The following is a 22,614-nucleotide window of genomic DNA, read 5'->3' on the forward strand; positions in this document are numbered from 1 at the left end:
TTTGTATATTATATTTTTTTTCTTGTACTTCTTCTCAGCAATGATTAATGCAGATCACGACAAATTATAATTTTAATTATGATACATACATTACTGTAATGTAATTTTTTACATTTAACACTATGATTTTATACTACATGTATTTTTTATACATGTATCAATCTCGCATTCAAAAAAATACGACTGGATCAGAAGGTTTAATGGAACCAAACTCTACTGCAATAGACGCCAATCATGTATTGGGAGATTTACAATACATGTACAAGGAGAATGTAATGTGTATGGCTCGCTGCCGTGATTTCGGGCTGGTGATGTTGCAACCATGGAGCTGATGTACAGCGTGCACACGTACACCGTACCGCGGTAATGACATACCGTACTCCACAGCATCCAGCGTAAACACTACATCTTGTGAATGTGCAGCTAGGAAAGTGGACGGCAAACCTAGAAACAGCATCGAAGCTAACGTTACTGAAAAATCACATCACACTAAAAAAAAATCAGCATCGCTATCAGCTTTGAAAGCAAAGTCGGGTAAGTTTGAGATTTACGTGGTACAATAATTACCATGGTATTGTAAAATAATATTCTAGAGAAGGAAAAACACATCGAAGAGCTGTGTAACGTTAGAGCCCGGCGCCCGTGGTCTGGCCTGGCCGCCGACGAAGCATCGCTTATTTAGAGTAATTAAAGGCCAACCTAACAACGACTGTCTCACTGACATTTCTTGTAACTTAAATGTAAGATCTATTTGTGTGTAGATGATGTTTTGTATCTGCAACTAAAACGTACGTTTTCTAATGTCAAAATTCTTCTGTATCTGCTGTAGGGCGTAGGGTCTATACCAGTTCAGGCAAAAGGTGTACAGACTGTATGTATGTACAGCACAGTAAACGCTGGGATAATTGATAATACAGCCACCGGCATCCCCTATTACTGCATACTGGTACGGCCCATTGGCATTATCAAACTCAGTAGAAAGGAATACCGGGGTAGCGATACTTCCCTACTGACACTGCATTTTCTGTGTATCTGTAGCATGTGTACTCGCCTGGGCCTGGCCTGGAGAGGGGCAAATAAATAAGCATGGCTTTACGTTTTGACATCCAAGTAAATATACGTACCGGTATTGAATACCGGTAAGTAAATTATTCCTCAGCTGCTCCAGTTTGTTTGTATTTTTGTTTTTGTTTTTTTTTTGGTGTGTTTTACTATTAGTTTAATTACAGTTTTTATCATTGCATTGCAAGAAATGTAAGTATGGCTCTTTATTAAAAAACTGGGTATGGTAGGTGTCCAACCCACCGACCGGGTCCATAACGACCGACCGCGCATTATAATGGCATTGCGCGTACAGACAGAAAATGTACGCATGGGACTACGCGCAACGGTGTTAGATTCTTCACTGGGCTATGCTACCGAGTAAAATGTGGCGAAAACAAATAAGTATTCCCTCTAAATTACCGAACTTTAGCAAAATCGAATAAGATTTATCGTGTAACTACATATAACTAGGCCTACCTTTGCTGACTCGTTGTTAGATGTAGAGTATCCTTCCGTAATAAATTTGACGATTTTGACCGCAAAATTGTCACCGCCGCTTGTACGATCGTGCACACACATTACACATACACATGACAAACTTTTTGTCGCCCGCTACGACCGTACGAGTTGATGCAGAAACGAGAAATGAATGTGAAAAAAAACAAACCGACTCATCTAATTTATTTCAATTACGATGAAAAGTTTCCTAATGAAAATCAAGTCAAATTCATCAAACAGTCCTTCAAAAGTAATATCGAAGGATTCAAAATATATTCAAATATTATTGGGGAAAAAATGACGGCTAGAAAAAACAGCGGCCTGTCGAAAAAACGCATTTAAGTGCCCTTTATACATATTGTCAGGGTGGTCGGTAGAAATGAGCAGGGCAACTGAGTGCGGAAAAAATGACACCCCACGCGTTCGAAGCCGCTATCTAAAAGCGCGTACCTCAGATCGCATTTTCAGTGCGCGCTTGTGAATCCGGAGTATTTTCTCCACACGTGAGTAAAATTTCAGGCAAATTGTGAGATTTTTCACGTTTCTATTGATAGAAAAATGTTAGGTGTCCGGTATTATGAACACCCAACCATACTGCATGCTGCAACTGGTAGTGGTGGTACTGGTAGCATGGGGATTTGTGGGTGGCCCAATTCATTCGCTACCCACTGGGTATATTTGAAAACCATGAATAGCACCTGTCAGTGATAATCCGTGCATTTGAAGTGTATGCTCGTCAGTTAATGGTCGACTCCAGTTGAGATGCTATGGCTGTGTGTGTGTTTGCACAAAGATCATAGACAAAGCTGTACACAATTCGTTACAGGGATTTTCAAATATTTTCAAGCAGCTAGCATTAATGACAATTCACATACAAAAAGGTTTCTATATTGGGATTTTTACCTGCACACTGTACACCCAGCACTTGACAAGCACAAGGTACGATAATATGCCAGGTGGACTGTACCAGACTGGAAGAAGAAGAAGAAGAAATTGGGTGATTTTCAGCATGAATACGTATGGGTATAGAAATCACTGATCTCTATGGAAGAACAAGATCAGTGGTGGAAATGAGCAGCTTGGCGGAGGTCTGCGCTCCAGACTGAGAGTGCTTTTCTAGTTTATTACTAATGTGATGTACATTTGTACAACATTTGTACAACATTTGTACAACATGAATTAACTGATCATGCATGACAATGAGTGACACGTGCCTACAAGTGTAGTATAGTGAGTGATTGATGATTGAGTGAGTGATCCACAGCATTTGTATGGCGCCATATATCTGTTATCAAATAGAAACATTCAAAGGCGCAGACTCCTCAAAGACAGCAATTGAATGTCTAGTGAAAAATATGAGTTTTGAGTGAGGCTTTGAAGTGATCCAGTTTGTCAATTTCACGGAGGAAAGATGGGAGGGAGTTCCATAGGCGAAGAGCAATAGGGGAAAATGCCAGGTCTCCGTATCCCTTGAGATGTGTGATGGGCACCTGGAGAGTAAGGCCAGATGAACGAAGGCCAGGGCGAGGCTGCCGTCGCTCAATTAGGGAAGACAGGTATCCTGGGGCCAGACCATGAATGGCCTTAAAAGTGAGAAGTAAGATCTTGAAATCAATTCTGTTCTTGATGGGAAGCCAATGCATTTCAGCCAGGACAGGGGTGATGTGATCATACTCCCTCAGTCCAGTGAGCAAGCGTGCTGCTGCATTCTGTACTGTTTGAAGTCTGTTCAAGGTTGCAGATGGAAGGCCAGCTAGAAGACTGTTACAAAAATCCAGTCTTGATGTTTAAATGAGTGAATGAATGATGCTTTCTGCTGCCGTCCTTGTAAGCAGAGGTCTAATAGCTGCGATGCCACGAAGCTGGAAGTAAGCAGTCTGGCATACCTGCGAAACATGCCTATCCATCCTCATAGACTGGTCAAAGTAGACCCCAAGGTTATAGTGCAGTGAAAAGAACATATTATGCACGTACCTACCACTATAATTACACACACACACACACACAGGCACACAAATGCAGAAAATCTTCATATTGCCCTAGATTGCACATCCTTTGCCAAAACTATGGACGTCTGGGTTCATAGAAATTGTGTTGTCCAACATAAACGGTGTTGTATACCAGTGTGTACCTGGTGTGGTAGGCAAGATACTCAGCAACAGAAACAAAAAGATACATGTACTTGATTTTGAAACCTGTATTTCAAGATTAAAAAGTTATTATTATATGCGATATTACTGCACATGGCAAACAGTATATTGCTGTTTACCCCACATACTCATACAATAGTTATGATTGCGGTGAGCATTCAGACATTAAAAAGATTATGAATAAACGTCATGATACTGTATGCATTGTTTCTATGAATATGAGAATTCAAAGTCATAAAAATGTCCTAAGATGTCTGTACTGGTTATCATACATTTATCCATGGATATGAGAGCTCTCTAGTCTGAAAAATAGTGGGTTCAGTAAACAGCATACCTGCAATTGTGATTGATTGATTGATTGGGCCTGGAGTTTTGGTATGTAGCAAGAAATTGCATTGTTCAATGGCACAAAATAACAGACTGTCTTGTTCTGGGTTTTCTACATAGTATATTATTTTTCCAGTGGAAATTTTCCTGGAGTACAGCAGCACATAAGGACTGTAAAACCTTGCATTAGAGAATGCACGCCTTCATTTATTTATTGTTATTAAAAATTTTTACTTCTTAAGTAAGGGTGCCCATAACCCTCCCAAGAATACCATCTTCCCATCAACATAAAATATTGCTTATGGGACTGGAAGATTTTCAAAGCTGATGCAACAGGCATATGGCACAAAAGTTCTAGGGCATTCGCATTATAAATCAATCACAGCAGGACAATATTTCACTCGTAAACAACTTTCTTCTGGTGCCTAGTATTGTTGATTGGCAAATCCAGTAATATTTTCCCTTTCTGGCCAATGTTTTTCCTCGTCTGCATGACTTTTATTTTTAGCCATTTATTCGTCACCTATGTGCTATCTTGATTTTCTATTATTGAGCTCTTTATCTATAGATAGTCAAAATTAATAGTGGTTTTTGGAATTCCAGTTTTCATGATGTCAAAAACGTTAATTCGTGTGTGTGGACACACAGAAATTGTTACAATCAGTGTGATCTGCAATGGGATTCGAAAATCAGTCGTGCTTAATTATTGTTACTTTTTATAAAACTTCTTGATGATGTAGCTTGACCATTGTGTGTGAACGGTAGCAAATAAAATGGATTTTTACATCATGATGCAAAACTAAATACTCATATGTGTGTGAATGTGGCTGTCATGAGGTGATCTGAGTATCCTCTCGGATCACCTCCTGTATCTGTTCTCATTTGATTTCCACTTGCAGCCACTGTATAATGAGTTATCATCTGATTAGCATAGTATTGTTATTAAAGTGGCTCTGAGTTTTAGTCTTCTGTCCCCATACTCTTCTCTCAGTGTAGCCCACAGTTTTTCTTCAGCAGATTGTGTGTGTGACAGATGATTTGTGATTGTGTAGTATATGGCTATGCAAGTCGTTGTCTTGTGACAATCATGGACACTTTTGTTTTTACAGCATCTTTCAGTGAGAAGAAGGGGTGTGCAGTAAACAAGAATTGTTACGTTTGCAAGACTCTGAAAACGAAAGTCTCGGTAGATATAATTTAAGGGAGTACAGTCAAACCTGTCTATAGTGGCCACCCAAGGGAAACAGCAAAAGTGGCCGCTATAGACAGGTTGGTGGCCATTTTGAATTTCAATACTTGCATTTTATAATAGCAATTTTGTAATGCCTACATCTGTTCTTTTGATTTTAAAAACAACGTTTCGGGCCTGAGGAACTGCTCTGGTTCGTACCGGTTTGCATGAACGGGGTTCACGAGTGCTGAGTTCGATGGAGATTGATAATGTGTGAAGCTTAAGCCCCGGTCACACAGCACTCCACGTCCAAATCACGAACAAAAAGTTGTGAAAATCTGGTGGACATGGTCGTAAGTGGTAATTTTTTGGTCAATTTCGGTTTGGCCGTGCTTTGTACGGGGTATGGCCATTGGCGGCTGTTCCACTGCTGAAGCACTGCCTAAGCAAGACTAACCATGTCCAACCACGTGTGTGTACGCGGAAAAATCCATTTGTCAGCGATAAGCCGCTAAACACACGCTCTTTCCCGTGATACCAATGCGTAACACGCGTCAGATGACCGTGCTCTGCCCGTGACAGACCGCTTAACTTTCACGTCTTTACCGCGTCTCCCCCAAGTTTTAATCACTGCCAGAACACGGATTATCACGTGTGTTTCACGTGTGTTGCACGTCTTTACCACATGTGCCGCCCGTGGTTGTCCGCGGAATAATATTTTGAGCAGTTTAAAACTTTTTACTGCGTCCGACGCCGTTCCGATTTTTCCCCGCGTCCTGCTACGTCTATAAATCAACCGTAGCTCGTCTTAAACTCGACATCAACTCGAACAACATCGTCTGCTTCACGGGAGACCACTTTTGGATGTGCTTTGGCCGTGATTAAGCCGTAAAGCGCTGTGTGACCGGGGTTTTACGTAAACAACAAACGATACCCAGACAAGTACCATATAGTCCTTATACAAAGGGACTTAATAAACACTAATTAGCCGGCATTTCAGTAGAATTCTAAGATGTTATTAGAAGTTGTCTTTACCTTTGTAGCACCTATTCAGGGCGGCACTACTGAAGCCTAGATCTAATCTAGTCAAGTTAGTGGTAAGACGTCTTTTCGTGGCAAAGAGCTGCATTAATTCAGTCAATTGTGTCTGTGTGATTGTGACTGAGCTAGGACTCGGCAGAATTCACGCAATGAACGTAAAAGACATCGTATTCATGGCTGATTTAATGGTTCTGCTAAATTTTTGTAGCCGCTATATGCAGGTAGATATTCACCACGGGATACAAAATGAGTGGCCGCTGGGCTGCGTTAAAGGCAGGTGGCCGCTATACAAAGGGTCCATAATACATGGTCAATTTCGTGCAGGGGATTTTTCAGTGGCCGCTATAAGAAGGTGGCTGCTATAGAGAGGTGGCCGCTACTAAGACAGGTTTGACTGTATTATGAGAAATGTAGCAATTAATAAAGTTGCTTGTGTCCTTTGTATTACACTAGAATAACACTCTAATAGGTTCACTTCTCCACTGACCAATGCAGTGGCATTGCTGGGATATTACTGATGACAGGAAAGAAAAAAAACAACAACAAAAAAAAAGCAAAAAGCAAAAAACACAACCTGAAGATGTGGATCATCAGTTAGATGTTTCCAGTCAGTCCATGGCAGTGAGGCAGTAATATTATTCTTCATGCTCTACATACAGGGTTTGTGGGCATAATTATACACTGTAGATGCTGGTGCTGCTGCTACAGATTTTGATAATTATTACCATAATTATCATTATTTGTTCTTATTATCATCATATTCTAATTATTATCTTCCTTTGATATTATTATTGTTATTGTTGTCATTATTACTAAATAGAAAGAAAGAATTTAAATGTAAAATTTGCATTTGCCTTGGTGTCCAGACAAAAGGCATACCATTTGTATTGATACGTACTGTCACCTGTATTTCTTACAGAGAATGATAAAGTACATTTGTACTAGAGATTGTTACAAAGAATACAAGGGGAAGCAGTAGTCAAAACAGCATAGTAATGCATGAAAAGCTATTCACTATAGACACTTTCCCAATGGGTTCAATGCATTCTAGTTTGCTTGCGAGTATAGTTGAGAAAACTGATTTTTGTGCCACTCTCATGGGATTTTGCGTACTTGGTAATCAAATTTCGTCCAGAATCAATTTGCTCTGAAAGAACTTTTGTCTATGCAAACTGTTGCTATATCAGTAGGGGTTTAAATGTATCATTTTAAAAAATCTAATTAGCATTATCTCAAAGATTAGCATCATTTTCATCATGATTGGATGTTGTTGAGCACTTTAATCTGAATAGGGAATGTGTGAAAGTGCCTCTATGCGAACAGTACAATACCGTAATTTTGGTTCAGCTTTTTTTTTAATCCACTGTAACATAGGACACACTGAAGCTGATTGTTAAACAGCCCTTTCAGTGATTTTGTAATGATTATTAGCCTTGTGCACATTAGCACACAAAAGCTACTTGAGCTGTGATTTCACCCTCCCTCCGGCGGTCACTTCAGTCGGAGAGCTTTTCCCAACCACAGCTGCTGGCCACAATCAGACCATCTCCCCTTGATAACCTTCTAAGTATGTGTCGCTTGCCATAGTCTGACCTTTACGGCTCCCTTCCCCACTCATCTCCCATAGGCCCGTCCATCGGAGCGGGAGGAAATTACGCATAACATTGCCAATTTGAATGATTTCTGCGTATGGCCAGCCAGCGTGTGCCCTACAGTGGGGCATTTATTAGTCGACCTGTCATTCGCCCGTGGGAGCGTCGTCTGCTCTTGGGAGTAGAGACAGTGTATCTGGGATATATTGCCAATGATTGGCGTAGCCACATTGCGGTTTTCATTCTCTGGCTGGAAGCTCCATGATTATATATTATTCGCGAGAATGGCTCCGGTGCTCCGGATCAATTTCCATTCAAACTTGATTAATAATTGTCTCGGGCCTTGTCCTTCGAGGCTACTTTGCATTTCAGCCAGAATGCCAGTGCAACCTTTGTGCATTGTGTGAGATGTCTGGAAATTTGCATGTAATGAGCCATGTCAATGACTTATTTAGGAGCATTACCTGCATCAGGCCAAAATTAATCTCAAGAAACATGTAGCAGAATTGCTGTGTTCATGAATGACATTAAAAGTTGGTGGAAGAGAATCAAGTGGCAATGGCAAAACACTCATTTCTTGATGTTTAAATTGTTTTTAACAAACATTCTCCCTATTTTTAGTGTAATGTCTTTTTTTTTATAAACTTATCTACCTATAAAATCAATCTATCTATCTATCTATCTATCTATCTATCTATCTATCTGTCTCTTTCTCTCTCTCTCTCTCTCTCTCTCTCTATCTCTCTCTATCTACTGTATGTATACATGTACATTTATGTATCTATCTTTATCTATCTATCTATCCATCTATCTATCTACTTTTGTATTCAATCAATCAATCTATCTATCTATCTATCTATCCATCTATCTATCTTTCTACAAGTATCTATCTATCTACCTATCTATACCTCTTGTGTGTGTTTGTGTGTGTGTGCGTGCATGTATGTGTTCATGCACTATGGTGCCATGGAACAAAAATGCAGCCAATGCATTGTACACATAACAATGACAATGTACAAATTATATGTTGGTTTCATATGGGAGTTAACCATGTAAAGCCGTGCAGACATAAACATTTCCTTAGTAAGTGGACATTATGAAAAAGTAATATTGATAATCACTGGGCATATTATATGCTAATCATGCAAATCACTTCTCCTTCTATTGTCGTCATTACTAATTCATAGACTATGATGTAAAATAACTGAAATTATGATGCAATGCAAATTTGTTGAATTTATTCTTGTGAAGTGACATATTTGTGATTTGATGACATAAACACCTCATCTTATTTGCATGCGGAATGTTTGAATTTTGACCAATATCACTATTTTATGAAAACTTTGAAGCTGTGAATTTGCCAACATTCTCAAAATATAATAAACATTCTGTCTTTTCCATTTCACCATAGTATGTAGATCTGTTAGTCATTGCAATACATTTAAAGTGACTTTCACTTAGATCTGTAAAATGCCAAACAAGAAAACAAAAGCAAAAAGAAACACACACCACTTGTACACTCATGTCTTTATAATATTATTTGTTTGTCTTTAAGAAGTGCATACATGCACACATTCACTCACACTTGAACTCATTTTAATGTATGGCTGTGTATTAAACACACAACTAACATTCACACACCCACAAATACACACAGGCACACTCATACACAATACACATATCATGGATAGTGTGACATTTTGATCTGAAGTATATTCTGCAGAATATTTTGAGGCTGGGGTTAAAAGCAACATTGGAGCCAGGCCTATGTACAACAATTGTATGTGTATGACACAGTACAAGGTGTCGCATTATTCTATACGCAATAAGGCTGAGACCCTCGATTGCGCTTTTAGCATCTGGATACGTGTTTACTTTGTCAGGTAGGAATCCATTGAAAAATGCATTTAAATTTCAAGTCTTCTATAAATCTACCTACAGTATGTCTGTGATTACAAACTCTAAGACTTGAAATAAATGTTTGAAGAAAAGATAAGAAGTATTACATACATGTACATATTGATAGAGACTGTATATTTTTAACACATTTTATTGATTCACATGCTACAGCTGCACATGAAATCATTACTTCCATGAATGGTCCATTTGGATGGAAAATCTTGCCTTATAATAGTACAATAGAAGAAAAATGTTATAACTATACCTGTCAGATAAAGATATCTTTCATGTAACCTCATTGTACTCTTTATTTAATGAATTGTAGCAGCCATCAAATTTTGTAATGGGCTATAATCTGATTATCACAAACAGCAAACAGTTATGTGTTCTTCACCATGGATTGATTTGAATCAATATTTAAAGGAAAAGTTCACCATGTGGGTTGAGTGAATGCAGCAATGTTAGTAGAACACATCAGTGAGAGTTTGAGCAAAATCGGACAATCCGTTAAAAAGTTATGAATTTTTGAAGTTTCTGCTCAGTCACGGCTGGATGAAAAGACTGCTATAGCTTGTGATGTCACATGAGTACAACGATATAAAGAAAGAATAAAGAAAATTCAACATATTTCCATATTTCTCCCATAACAAATGAAAACTCGACTTCTCTCTTTCAGAAGGTGGGAGGAATAATATTACCCTTAACATACGTCAGTAGCAAGTCAAAGAACTGTGCACTTTATTCAAAAAGTAAAGTTTTGTGAAATTCTCTTTTTATTTTCCTTATATAGTTGTACGCATGTGACATCATACATTGTAGTAGTCTTCTCTTCCAGCAGTGACTGCGCAGATACTTAAAATATTCGTAATTTTGAACGGATTGTCCAATTTTCCTCAAACTTTCACTGATGTGTTCTGCTAATATTGCTGCATTCTCTCAATCCTTATGTATATGAAGGTGGACTTGTCCTTTAATGTCCAAGACAAGCCAAGGACAATAACTTACAAATGCTAAGACTAAGGATGGATCTTGCAGAAAAAGAAGTAAATGATTTAAATATCATGGGTATACATAATACGTTGAATCTTGCATACAGGTGCAGGTAACTTCATCACAAACTGTGGTAACAAGTTTATGTACAATGTAGTAAATGATGACAGAGACCTTTTCTTTTCAGGTTTTGTTAAAAATTTGTGATTTTTTTTTTCTATAACAGGAACAAGGAGCAGCTGCTAACCTGTACAGGAAAAATGTGCGTGCATTTGATTTCCAAATTCATGTTCTTCTTTATCAGTTCCCATGCACACACACACACACACACACACACACACACACACACAAGCACATGCATGCGACACACGCACATGCACACACCCCCATGCCCATGGCAAGATCATTTACAGTAGGAGCAATGATTGGCAAATATTGTAGATATTTGGCTAAAATCTCCATTCTTGACTTCCCCGCCCCTCTCACAATATAAGATATCAGTTGCTACCATATCTCCTCCTCCTCTCCACCATATGTCAGCCACATTGCTTACAAATGTTGGTGTACATATATGTCCAATGTATAAATTTGCTGCTTAAATGTCAGAGAAATCTCTGAGTAATGCTAACGATGAAGCTCTACACTAAAATGCTGAAGCAGTAGTGGGTAATCAATAAAGTCATTCAGATTCTAAGTGGGATTTTGTATGCACCTGGTAGGGCCCCGTAGCAGACATACATTAGATTAGCTAGCTTTCAGATTCAGACCCTTGAATACTGGTACTCGCTCTAGAGCACTGACTGTGCTGTGCAGGCTTTGGCTAGTGATACTGATGGAAAAAAGGAGATACTCTACTTGTACTGTGTATCACAGAACCATACAGTCGCCATCTTCATATTTGGACAAAGAACCATTAAGGTTTGGATAGTTTTTGTTTTTTCTATCATCTTTGAGAAGATGGCTGGATGAATGACGTCACAATACAAGTTTATGATTTGCCTGCACACTTGTTTATAGACTATCAGCTAATCAATCTACACTGCACGCTTCTCACATGTGCCTAATAGAATATTGCTGTTGAGTATACGTAGAGTTCTACTATGGTATGGAAGCCCATTCACTATCAGCTGTGAAGTTGTCATATTTGAAATCTTCAATATAATATCCCTTTTCTTCACAAGAAAAATTGTATCTAAAGGAATACATTGACCATTATTTATGACTAAAATCTTTGTTGAAACGTATGGAGGGTTATAATGGTTTCTGAATGCTCATGCATGATCATGGTTTCACATACTGCATTATGATCATTATTGATAAATTGATAAATATTTTACGGTATGTACTATTGTGGACTGTCAAATGTTGAACGTGTAGTCTCCCAGACAACGATTGCAGTCACACATTTCAAAATCCAGGGCTTCATTTTGTGCTGTGCAAGGGCTTGTATTGAAGTTCTGTATGTAGGCTATGGAGCTGAACCTGTCAAAACAGGAGACCCCATGCTTCATTTCCTATGTGCTTCCACGTGTAAGTCAGCCGTCTTCACATAAATAATGCATGGTGCCCACCATCCTTCGCCACATGATCTCTTCAGCAATTTAGGGCTGTGTGCATAAATTGCGCAACCATAATCACTTTTGAGGCAAGGCGGGCAGATATGGGAGCCATCTCATTTGTCATCCGTGCCCACTGGTAAATTTGCAATGTATTCTTCTCGTCCGTCCGTGAAACTGAGAAGAGGGGAAATGCATCGGTGTCAACAAGATTTTGAAGATTTACATTACAATGAGCGCAATTAAGTGGGAAAAGGCGTGAATAGACTCATCCATCCCCATTTTGTTTTGCTGTCTGAAATTCTGATCTAGAAAGAAAAGTTGGATCTGCTCCATGAAAACGGCACCAATCAGCTTTGCATACCAGGTACTCAAATTTGTGAGAAGTGAAGGGCCTCTGAACGTCATATCAGGTCACCAGTAGAACCCTTCGATGCACAAATTCTCATGCCTGATTTGCAACTTTAAGCAGGATGTTCGAGAGTTTGAACCCAACGTTTGCTAGATGTGCTTACGTGTGACACTTGATGTTGGAGCGCTGACGCTGGTGTGCTCAAGCGTGACTTACTCCGCATGTAGCTTCAATCTTGTTGTCATCCTCTGGAATGTCGAGACACGTATTGCAGGCACTCGAGTACTTGCAGATAAATTCATGGGTCATTATCATGAATACCTTAAAAATGTTGTTATCCCAGGCAGTTGACATATTTTTGTAAAATAATTGTAAATATTATGATTAGAACTGAGTTCTATGATATTATACATGTGTATCAAGTTTCTGTGAGTTCTGAGGGGGTGAAATTCAGTTGAAGTCGTGTTTCAAATCAAAATGTTGAATATTTATTAACTGCTTCAAACTGTTGAGGTGAAACTGAATCGCGGTCACTTTTATACCTTTTCCCCCAGATTTTGCCTACAATGTTTCACCTTTCAGCAGAATTGAAGACTCCATATCAAGTGTGTACTTACAAGACAAAAGAGGCAAGAATAATGAAAACAAGGAATATTCTCAATTTTCTGGAGTTCACTATCCTTGATTACATCAGAACTTCGTTGTAGGTAGTATTAGAAGCAGTGGCATTCATACCACATCTTTTTGCTGTTGAAAGTGACTTAGTTTGCATGTTTTCTGAGGTGTGTTCTACAAATGTAGATCAATATTTCCCATGAAAAAACCCATCATAGAAGCAGTCATCCATTATCATGGTGTATGAGTATGACATTGTAGTGTTTACATGAAGCTGCTATGTGGATAAAGTTGTTAATGGCATTGACAATGTATGCACAGAAAGTCATTGGAAAAATATTCTTGGAATAAAGCCTCACATAAATTGTTACATCAGCAGCTTCTGTGTACACTTCTTTTTTTTTTTCTTGTGTGTCCTTTATTAAAAAGATCGTTTCCCTGAGCACTGTGTTTTTTTTTTTATGAAGTAGATAGTGTTCAAATGCAGGCAGATCTCATGGTACATGCACAGAACAGAATATCAATGTAAATGGTTCCTTGATTCTTTCTGTGTCAAAAACATTTGTAATCAAGTCATGCCAGTGAGTCTATATCTTCTGTAGATAGCACTTTTTGTTTTACAAGCCTGTGCATAGGAATTGTATATGAAGCCTAAAAGATTATATAAGTACTTTTTTATTATTTGTAAAATTAAATAAATTGAGTGTGGAAAATTGAACTATTAAAGTTTGCACAATAATCCTGAAATGAAAGGAAAAAAAAAGTTCAGTGGGTCATTAAATAAAAACAAAGGAGTACATTGTACAGTATACCATGCATTAAACCAGCAAATCCTGAATTTGTTTTGCTGTCAAAATATACTGTCACTTCGTACTTATTAGATTGGCAAATCTGATTCTTACTGGTTTTCATCTTTTGGACAAGTGCCAAATGGAACATTATTAAAATCTGCATGAAATTAGAACAAAAAATCTTACCCATAATTTGCTAATAGATGTACTATCTTCAATCATCTAGGATGTACAAATGTTGCCAAGTAAAGGATCAACAGAAAGAAATATGACCAAAATAACACTTGAATTCAGTGTCTTTTCTACTGTATGGAACACTACGCTGTGAATGTTTAAAAGTTACACATGTACTTTTAGATACAATAGCACCAAACCACTGAATGTTGTTTCTTGGAGCTGATAGGTGAAATCACTCTCAAAAGTGAACTACTGATTGAGGCAATAAAATATCTAGATGCATTCCTTCTATGCATGCAGAAAATGTATCAAATTAGTAACTTTTGTGTATATCTGTAGTGTATTCTAATGAAATAAAGACTTCATGCATGCAACATTGTAATTTCAGTAAACCAAAGTCTTATCTGGAGGTGCACCCTCAGAATGGGATGATTTAATGTTGAGTCTATGCAAAAATCCTTGTAATGGTCATTTCCTAGATTTGTATCTTCATAAACACTACAAAGTGACAGAATACTGATGATAAGCAGATGATAATTTCTAGCTCTTACCTCACAGGCATGTACATGTACTTGCCAACCATTCCTATAAAAATAATATTTATGTATTTATTCATTTATTAATCTATTTTCAGGATAAAATAAGCATAATTCAACTTTTATTCATAATTTTGTGACTACGTGGTAATGGTAGTTTGTTTGAGAGATCTATGTACAGTATTCTTGTTTGTGATATTTCAGGGTTCAAAAGTATGCAGGAGTTGGTGATATAACATTTGCTCCTGCAACAATTGCTCCAATCTTATTTTCTGCAAGAACTTATGGTTAAGGGTTGTGATAAGGTTGTGTAATGTAGGTTTAGTTTTATGTGAGGATTAGGATTAGCAGAGACTCCAACTCTCCCGTTTTCGACGGGAGATCTCCCGCCGAAAGCCCATTTTTGCACAATCTCCCGTTCTCCCGTTTGAGATTTGATTTCTCCCGCCCTGGCTCTGTGTCTCCCGGTGGAAAGGATTTCTTACTTATTTCTATCGTATGTTGAAAAAATAAGCCTTAGATAGCACCAGAGAACATCTAGAATCCTAGGAACTTCGCGCTTCGCACACATCAACTTGGAGTCTCCCGTTTGCTAGGGGTTTCGGGCGGGAGAATCTCCAGATCAGAAGGTGCTTGGGGTTGGAGTCTCTGGATTAGGGCTAGGGTCATGTTTGGTGGGGGTAGAATTCTTGTTTGGCGTAGCGTGCAGATATGCAGCAATATTAGTATTTATCAGTGGGAATTGGGGGAAAATTGGACCATCCATTCAAAAGTTATGAATTTTGAAAGTATCTGCACAGTCACTGCTGGATGAGAAGACTACTACATGTACAGCGTATGATGTCACATACTTAGATTAATACATGTATGTAGTAAGGAAAATATACACAAAGAATTTCACAAAATTTTATTTTTTGAAATAAAGTGCACATTTCCTCGACTTGTCACTGACGTACAGTATGTTAAGGGTAATATTATTCCCTCTGCTTTCTGAAAGAGGTAAGCAAAGTGCTCTTTCATGATACTAGAAAAGTGTAAATATGTTGAATTTTCCTTTATTTTCCTTATATTGTATTATGCTTGTGACATCACAAGCTGTAGTAGTCCTCTCGTCCAGCAGTGACTGAGCAGAAACTTTAAAGATTCATAACTTTTGAATGGATCGTCCCATTTTCCTCAAACTCTCACTTGTGTGTTATAATTACTATTATTGCTGTGATTCAGTCAATCCACCTGTCTACGAAGGTGGATTTGTCCTTTAAGTCAGAAGAGGAAAAGGATTCATAGTCTCATAAGCATGGGCACTCCGGCTTGCATCCTCCCTGTTGTTTACCCAGGGATGAGGGGCTGTTTGAAGTGCTGGCAGGGACTGTGACACGACCCCGGTCATCTTGTCCCCAGCAGAGCTGCACTGATTGCATTTTGTCGACGTACATCTCGTTATCTGGCCAAGAAAGCTCGGGCCTGACGAGACAGCGGCAGGGCATGATATTAGAGGGGAGAGGGTGAGAGATAAAGAGAGAGAGGGCCAGCAAGCAAGCAGTGGTAAGAGGGACTAAGATGAGAGAATTGAGGTCATGTAATGAAAGATGGCTGTACAAATTTGAAGAGTTGACCTGAATGTACACGAGTCTATAGCTCTCTGTGTATAGAATATACACTGTAGTTTCATGCTGCAATCATTGTGCCATCATATATTATAATCATAGTTTTTGCCTACATTGATGAATATCATTCTCCTATCCCCGTCCCCACCCCTCGTATTGAGCAAGTGGCATATCATTCTTCTATCAATATGGGGCAATGGTACAGGTGTACGCATGTACCAGTAGATAGATGTAGGGCACAGATATTTATGTGCCCTTCTTGAGTAATCTCGTTCACATGAAAACTGCAGATACGTGTATGAGGAAGAGGGAAAAGCAGACACAAGGGCATTCACACATAATACGGTGAAATAATGTGGTATAATGTGCGGCATTTTGTTTTGTGAGCGCAAATACGTTACAAAATATTGTGGTGATTTCTGGAGTGGTGACTCAAACTTCACGCAAATTATGCATGCAACATTCAGTGTGCATCCTGTTCCGAAATAACATACCATTCTCTGCACTGCTTCAAATTTCTGTTGTGACCTGACATACTTCCTATCATTTCCCCCAAGAGATAAATGCATATATGCACAGTACTTACCTAGAGGTTTACTTTCGGGCCAGAAATACCATGATATTTTGTAAATGAAAACTGTACCAAATGAAATACATGGGTCTTTATGATTACTCTTTTATTTTGCCATTGGGAACAATGACAACAAATTACTATGGTACACTTGTAAATAATGCCACAGTAATTTCAGTGTAAATGCACCTTTACATTCATAGACTTTTACAGAGAGATATTTAGAAATGGACTTTGGCACACTGAGTCGACTATACTGAAGACTGCACACTGGCACTGGTCCGATGATCCCTGACCAGTAAAAATCACTATTGGACCAGTAACTTTTTCAGGAATGGACCAGTAAAACGTGGAAAAACTGGGTACCTACTGGTCCAATCTGTCTGTCGGACCAGCAGAAAAAATGGGTTAGTGTGCAGCCCTGCTGTACTGATGATCTCTGAATATAATTTTTACAACAATGAATAAACTCCTTTTGCATGAACATGTTTTCTTTTATCAAGTACCAATTCAGTTCAATGCAATTCAATTCAAATTCTATTTCACTTTTCGACGAGAACATATACCTTTTGCTTTCGTTGGTAACAGAGAATAAAGTTTCATATTGAAGCAAAACAATGCAGAATGAAGAAAAGAGTTTACATTGTACAATAACCAGGTAAAGAATACCAAGATGTGATGGAAAGAAAAGTTGGCAAAATATTGCAAGTTGTACATATAGATAGCAGACATTTGGGGAATACCAACTCAACCCCCTCCCCCCACCCCACCCCAAGAAAAAGGAAGACAATTTTCTAAAACATGAGAGAGCAAAATGCACTGCATGTAGCAAAGTTAGAGTGGAAAATCTGTCACCAGGGTGGAATGATTGATGGTGGGTGGGGAGATGGTGGGTGGGGAGATGTAGGTCACAAGCTGCAGCCAAGTAACCAGTTTCTGACTTGAATTGACTGTCGCTCGTGCTCTGTACTACGACATGGAAACACCGCCTGCGGTAAAAACAGAAGAAAAAAAATGAATACAATAAAGGCAGTAAGAAGACTGCGGTTTAGTCTCTTTTCACACATGCATTCTTATTTTTTATGCAGAAGATGGATGTGTTCCATTCACAAATGTGAAGTTTAATGCAAAAAAAACCCCCAAACAACAAGACAAAAATATTCTGAAGACAACCTTGTCTGAAGAGATAAACTCTTTCTGTGTCATCTTATCATCTTGTGGCCTTGTTCTTTTCGAACTTCGGCATTTTGATGTTTTCTCTTACTTTCTGTGGTTATCAGAAACCTTCAGGCAAGCTGCGATAAATCAAGACACACTCTCCTCTCCCGAGAAGACTGAGAAAGTGGTCAGAGACAAGAATTCAACATGGCGGGCATGGCAGCTAAAATGATTCTGGGCAACAAGCTCAACAGTGTCAAAGGTGAGAGGTCATGATGCGGTCTTTGCGAGGATTTGGCTTGAGAACAGCAACAAGGTCTCAATAACGACCTGTTGTGTGTGTGTGTGTGTGTGTGTGTGTGTGTGTGTGTGTGTGTGTGTGTGTGTTTCTCACAGAAGTTGGTTGATTCAAGTGAAAATATCCATGATAGTCAAATAAAAACAACTACTTGTATATAGTCAATCTGTGAGATAATGTTAACTTGTAAAACACAGAATGAAATCTTTCTGCGCTTCAAGAGCTCATCATGATGGTATGCTTTTAAAATAGTAATGAACAGTTAAAAAGAAAATGATGCAGTTGTTATGTCAAATCATAACAAGTAGATTATGAATATTATGTGACATCATCACAAGCATGTACCACAGACTAGTCCTCAAAGAGTTTTTAGAAATTTAGTTCTTCCATATTAGAATAAATAAGTGTAAAGTTTCTTTTTGCTTTGGAACAAGCAGGTGCATTGTGAAGCGTTGTGGTCAATAAATAATTGTGACATAAAGGAGGTCTTAATGTAATTTTGTGCAAATGCAATCAAAACTTAGGGTTATCTTATCAAGATGTTAACTGACTGACTGGTCATGATTACCAGTTAGCTATTGTCTTCTCTTTGTTTTTGTCTTTTTTTTTTGCTTGCTTTGACTTTGCACCTCCTTTTTTTTTTGTATTGTTTTATGCTGTATGTAATGAAAACTGAATTGCGTCTTTCAATAGAAAAATTGGTTGTTTATGGTGAAAGGCACTTCACAGTTAGCAATATTAATCTGCAATGACCTTTGAACCACACTTTTTTTAAAATAAATAATATCTTATAAGTTATAATCAGAATAGTATTGTCTAAAATAGCTAAGTAGAAAGAAGTAATCTACTTGTAAATGCTGCATTTGTGACTTTTGCTTCTTTGTTTTAAATGAGTAATACACATATTTCCATAATTGCTTAGTGCGCAAATCTGAGGTATATTTGTATCCACGGCAGAAATATAACCAAAAACCTTAGGACTAAAATGATAGAGGATGAAAACTTAGAACATGAATGCTCTATATACTTGTAGCTCATCTGATTTCCTCCGTTCTCTCTTAGTCCTAATTCTATTTTTCTGAGACTTGAAGGGATGCTGACAGTCAAAATGATCAGTGCTGCAATGCAATGGCAAAGGGAGGAAAGCCCAGATGTAGTCATCTGCATAGCGGGTTTCAAAATAGGGCAAGTCCAAGATAAGGTCCCCTCAGAAGGCAAAATTTCATCTTTGCTCAATATTGACATGTTTGGTATCATTTTGAAGCTTATGAGTTGAAGTTTTGATTTCCATGGAGGAAAAAATTATATTACGTAAATTTATGCAAATTTCAAGGGCTTCATTTGCATAAATGTGAAACACAGCGTTACGTATGGGACATTTATAAAAATTCATATTAATTCAAAGGAAAGCAAATGATATTTGATTAATATGTGGACATAAGAAGTTCATCAAATAGTTTAACTTGGTATGAAAATTTAGGGATTATGCAAATGATTATGCAAATTGGCTCGTGTCCTATCATGAGATGTCCCATACGTAACAAATTGAGGTCATTTTTTTAGGTTTTTTCTGAAATTGCTAAGGTTATATTAATGCCCTTTTGGAAAGTTCTAATTTATCGTTTAGAGAAATTAAATACCATAGAAAAAAGAAAAAACAGTAAAAGGAATATTTTTTATTAGGCATTGAAATAATGTTACGTATGGGACAAATGCGTTACGTATGGGACATCCTCATACATAATGCATGTGAATGCATGTAGCTAGCTGGGAAGGTCTCTCAGTACACAAATGGTGAATCATCCTGAAGAAAGCATCCCAACATTGTAGCTACTTTTTGAGTTATAGACACTTTAAACAATACATGTACTTGACTGAACAATTTTCAGAAAGGGGGAGGGGAAAATGGCAAAATACACAATGAAAAATCGGCATTAAAGGGATGGTATAGTTTTTTTTTTGGTAGAAATGGGGATTCAGTTTTCAACATTTAATGAGATGATTGGAAACCAATTATATGAATTACTAAAAGCATACAATCCTAAGACTTGAGGAATTCAAAGTTTAGTGATGGAGATCCAATTTGGAATGGTTGTGATATAAATATATAAAAGAAATTAAGTAAAATGATTTTTTTCTTTAATTGCAAGTGATACACAAATTGTCCTTATTCAGGTTTCAATAATAGCCACGACAAAATTCATGGGTATACATACTGAGGTGTGGCTCGAATCAATGACCTGACTGCTAGACAGACATCATATATCTACTCGATCACTGGGGTTCCACGCAGCAGGTATTGCTTATTTATAAAAATTAATATTTCTTGTGTCAAGTTGTTTTTGATTGAAACAAAATGGCAAACTGCCCTTCATCAATGGAAGTAAACATTTTAAACTATTCAATTTTTCAGTAGTAACTATCCTGATAAAAATAGGGCATACATACTCAGGTTGGTCATAAAAATATAGAATATGATTGAATATGATTATGATGGTAAATATTTGGGGAACATTGTTCCCTTGTCAATCTGGATCAGTATTTGAGTAATTTCAACTGATTCCATTTCAATATTTATGCAAAAATTATTTTGCAAAATACCCATTAACATGTCTCTCCACACACTAAACGAATGGGGGACAAAGGGCATGCATACTCAGATTGGTCATAAAAATATAAAAATATGATTGAATATGATTAGGATGGTGAATATTTGGGGAATATTGTTTCCTTGACAATCTGGATCAGTATTTGAGTAGTTTCAACTGATTTTACTTCAATAATTATGCAAAATACCCATAAACATGGTTCTTCACACACTAAATGAATGGGGGACAAACTGTCCCATACGTAACTGTCCCATACGAAACACGTCATGTCTGTCTTTAATTAGAACCTGTAATTAGAGCTTTTTGCCTAATGATACGAAACTTACCTGTGATAATCTTGAGTGTTGTGACTTTCATCACAGTGAGTTACAAGTTGTAGAATGAAATACTTTCAGAGAATTTTGAGGTTGAAAAAAATGTTCAAAAAAACAAAATTTTTCTGGTCCCATACGTAACGGCACATATTTTCTCTTCTAGAATATAATTGTGAAGGTCATTTTTCTCCATTTTTTGCATGATTATACTTCTCCAAGATATCAATCACCATGATAAAGTTTAATATGATCAAAAGCCATTAACACTATTTTTCAGGTCATAAAAGTCTCTGAATGTCCCATACGTAACGCGCGTGTTATCTTGGACTTGCCCAATAAAGCTCTGCTCGAGCTGCCTTGAAGCTCATCAGGCGGCAATGCATAGTTTGCAAAACCGAAAAAGTGATCGGGGCAGTCTTGTGTGTTAGTCTGGTGATTGAGATGTTAACGGCTCAGTGTCTGCCACAGGACATTTCTGCACCTCTTCCCTTCGGTGATGAGAGGATTCATGATGAAAAACTAGCTAACTATAGATCAGTTAGTACCACAATTGAGGTCTGTGGGCTTGCATGCCATTTACATATTTATCTACACTGTATATTACACCCTACGGAGACTTCCCTAGGCAGAACAAGAAAAAGCTGCCATATCCAGATGGGTGATGGCTTTTCCAGGACAATGCTCCCAATCAGTGGCAAAAGGACGGATGTCATTGTCTCAGTGATGTGATAACTGCACTTGCTCCTATTAGCTTTTGCATGCAGACAAAGATTATGTTAAATTTATTTTGTATTTAGCTTTCCTTTTTTTTTTTGAGGTGTCTGTATAGCATCTCCAAAGAGGGGCATGTTCTTAGCAATTACAGTAAAAACTATTCGTAAGATAACCACTCAGGTTTCAGAGGTAAACAATACACATTCAATTCACTGTTTATATTGAGAGTCGTGAGAAAGTTTCATGAGTGGTGAAATTCACTACTGAGAACAGCATTGACATTAAGAAGAGAGGTATCATTCCTTTCAAAGAAAAAAAGTTGATGTCAATATATTAGGGATGGCAAGATATTTGTTAGTCGTTGATTGTGCTATTTATCAGTCCACTCAAACCAAGTCACAGTGATATCCCATAAGCATCACAGAATAGCCAAGTTCTAAAAAAATGATAATAATAGTTAGGGGTATTTATATTGCCCTTTACCACTCAGCCTGAGTGCTCAATGGGCATGAAAAAAAGTGAGAAATTACTTTGTACACACTAGCATTAAACAAAACAAAACAAGCCAAACCAAAGAATTTTTTATTAATATGTTGCCAGACCA

General features: G+C 37.8%; 1 protein-coding gene across 1 annotated transcript in view; it reads left to right on the forward strand.

The window, feature by feature from the left end:
- Positions 1 to 492: 492 nt before the first annotated feature.
- LOC139715704 (putative complexin-1) overlaps positions 493 to 22,614 on the forward strand; it is a 64,085-nt gene continuing 41,963 nt past the window's right edge. The window contains exons 1-2 of the mRNA XM_071627255.1: positions 493 to 534; positions 18,198 to 18,337. Coding sequence (XP_071483356.1) covers positions 18,283 to 18,337 — 55 coding nt within the window. The 5' untranslated portion in view covers positions 493 to 534; positions 18,198 to 18,282. The remainder of the gene's footprint in view (positions 535 to 18,197; positions 18,338 to 22,614) is intronic.

The sequence above is a fragment of the Diadema antillarum genome, unplaced genomic scaffold (genome assembly GCF_040938485.1).
Source record: "Diadema antillarum isolate AM-2024a unplaced genomic scaffold, OU_Dant_1.0 scf00000053, whole genome shotgun sequence".
NCBI lineage: Eukaryota > Metazoa > Echinodermata > Echinoidea > Diadematoida > Diadematidae > Diadema > Diadema antillarum.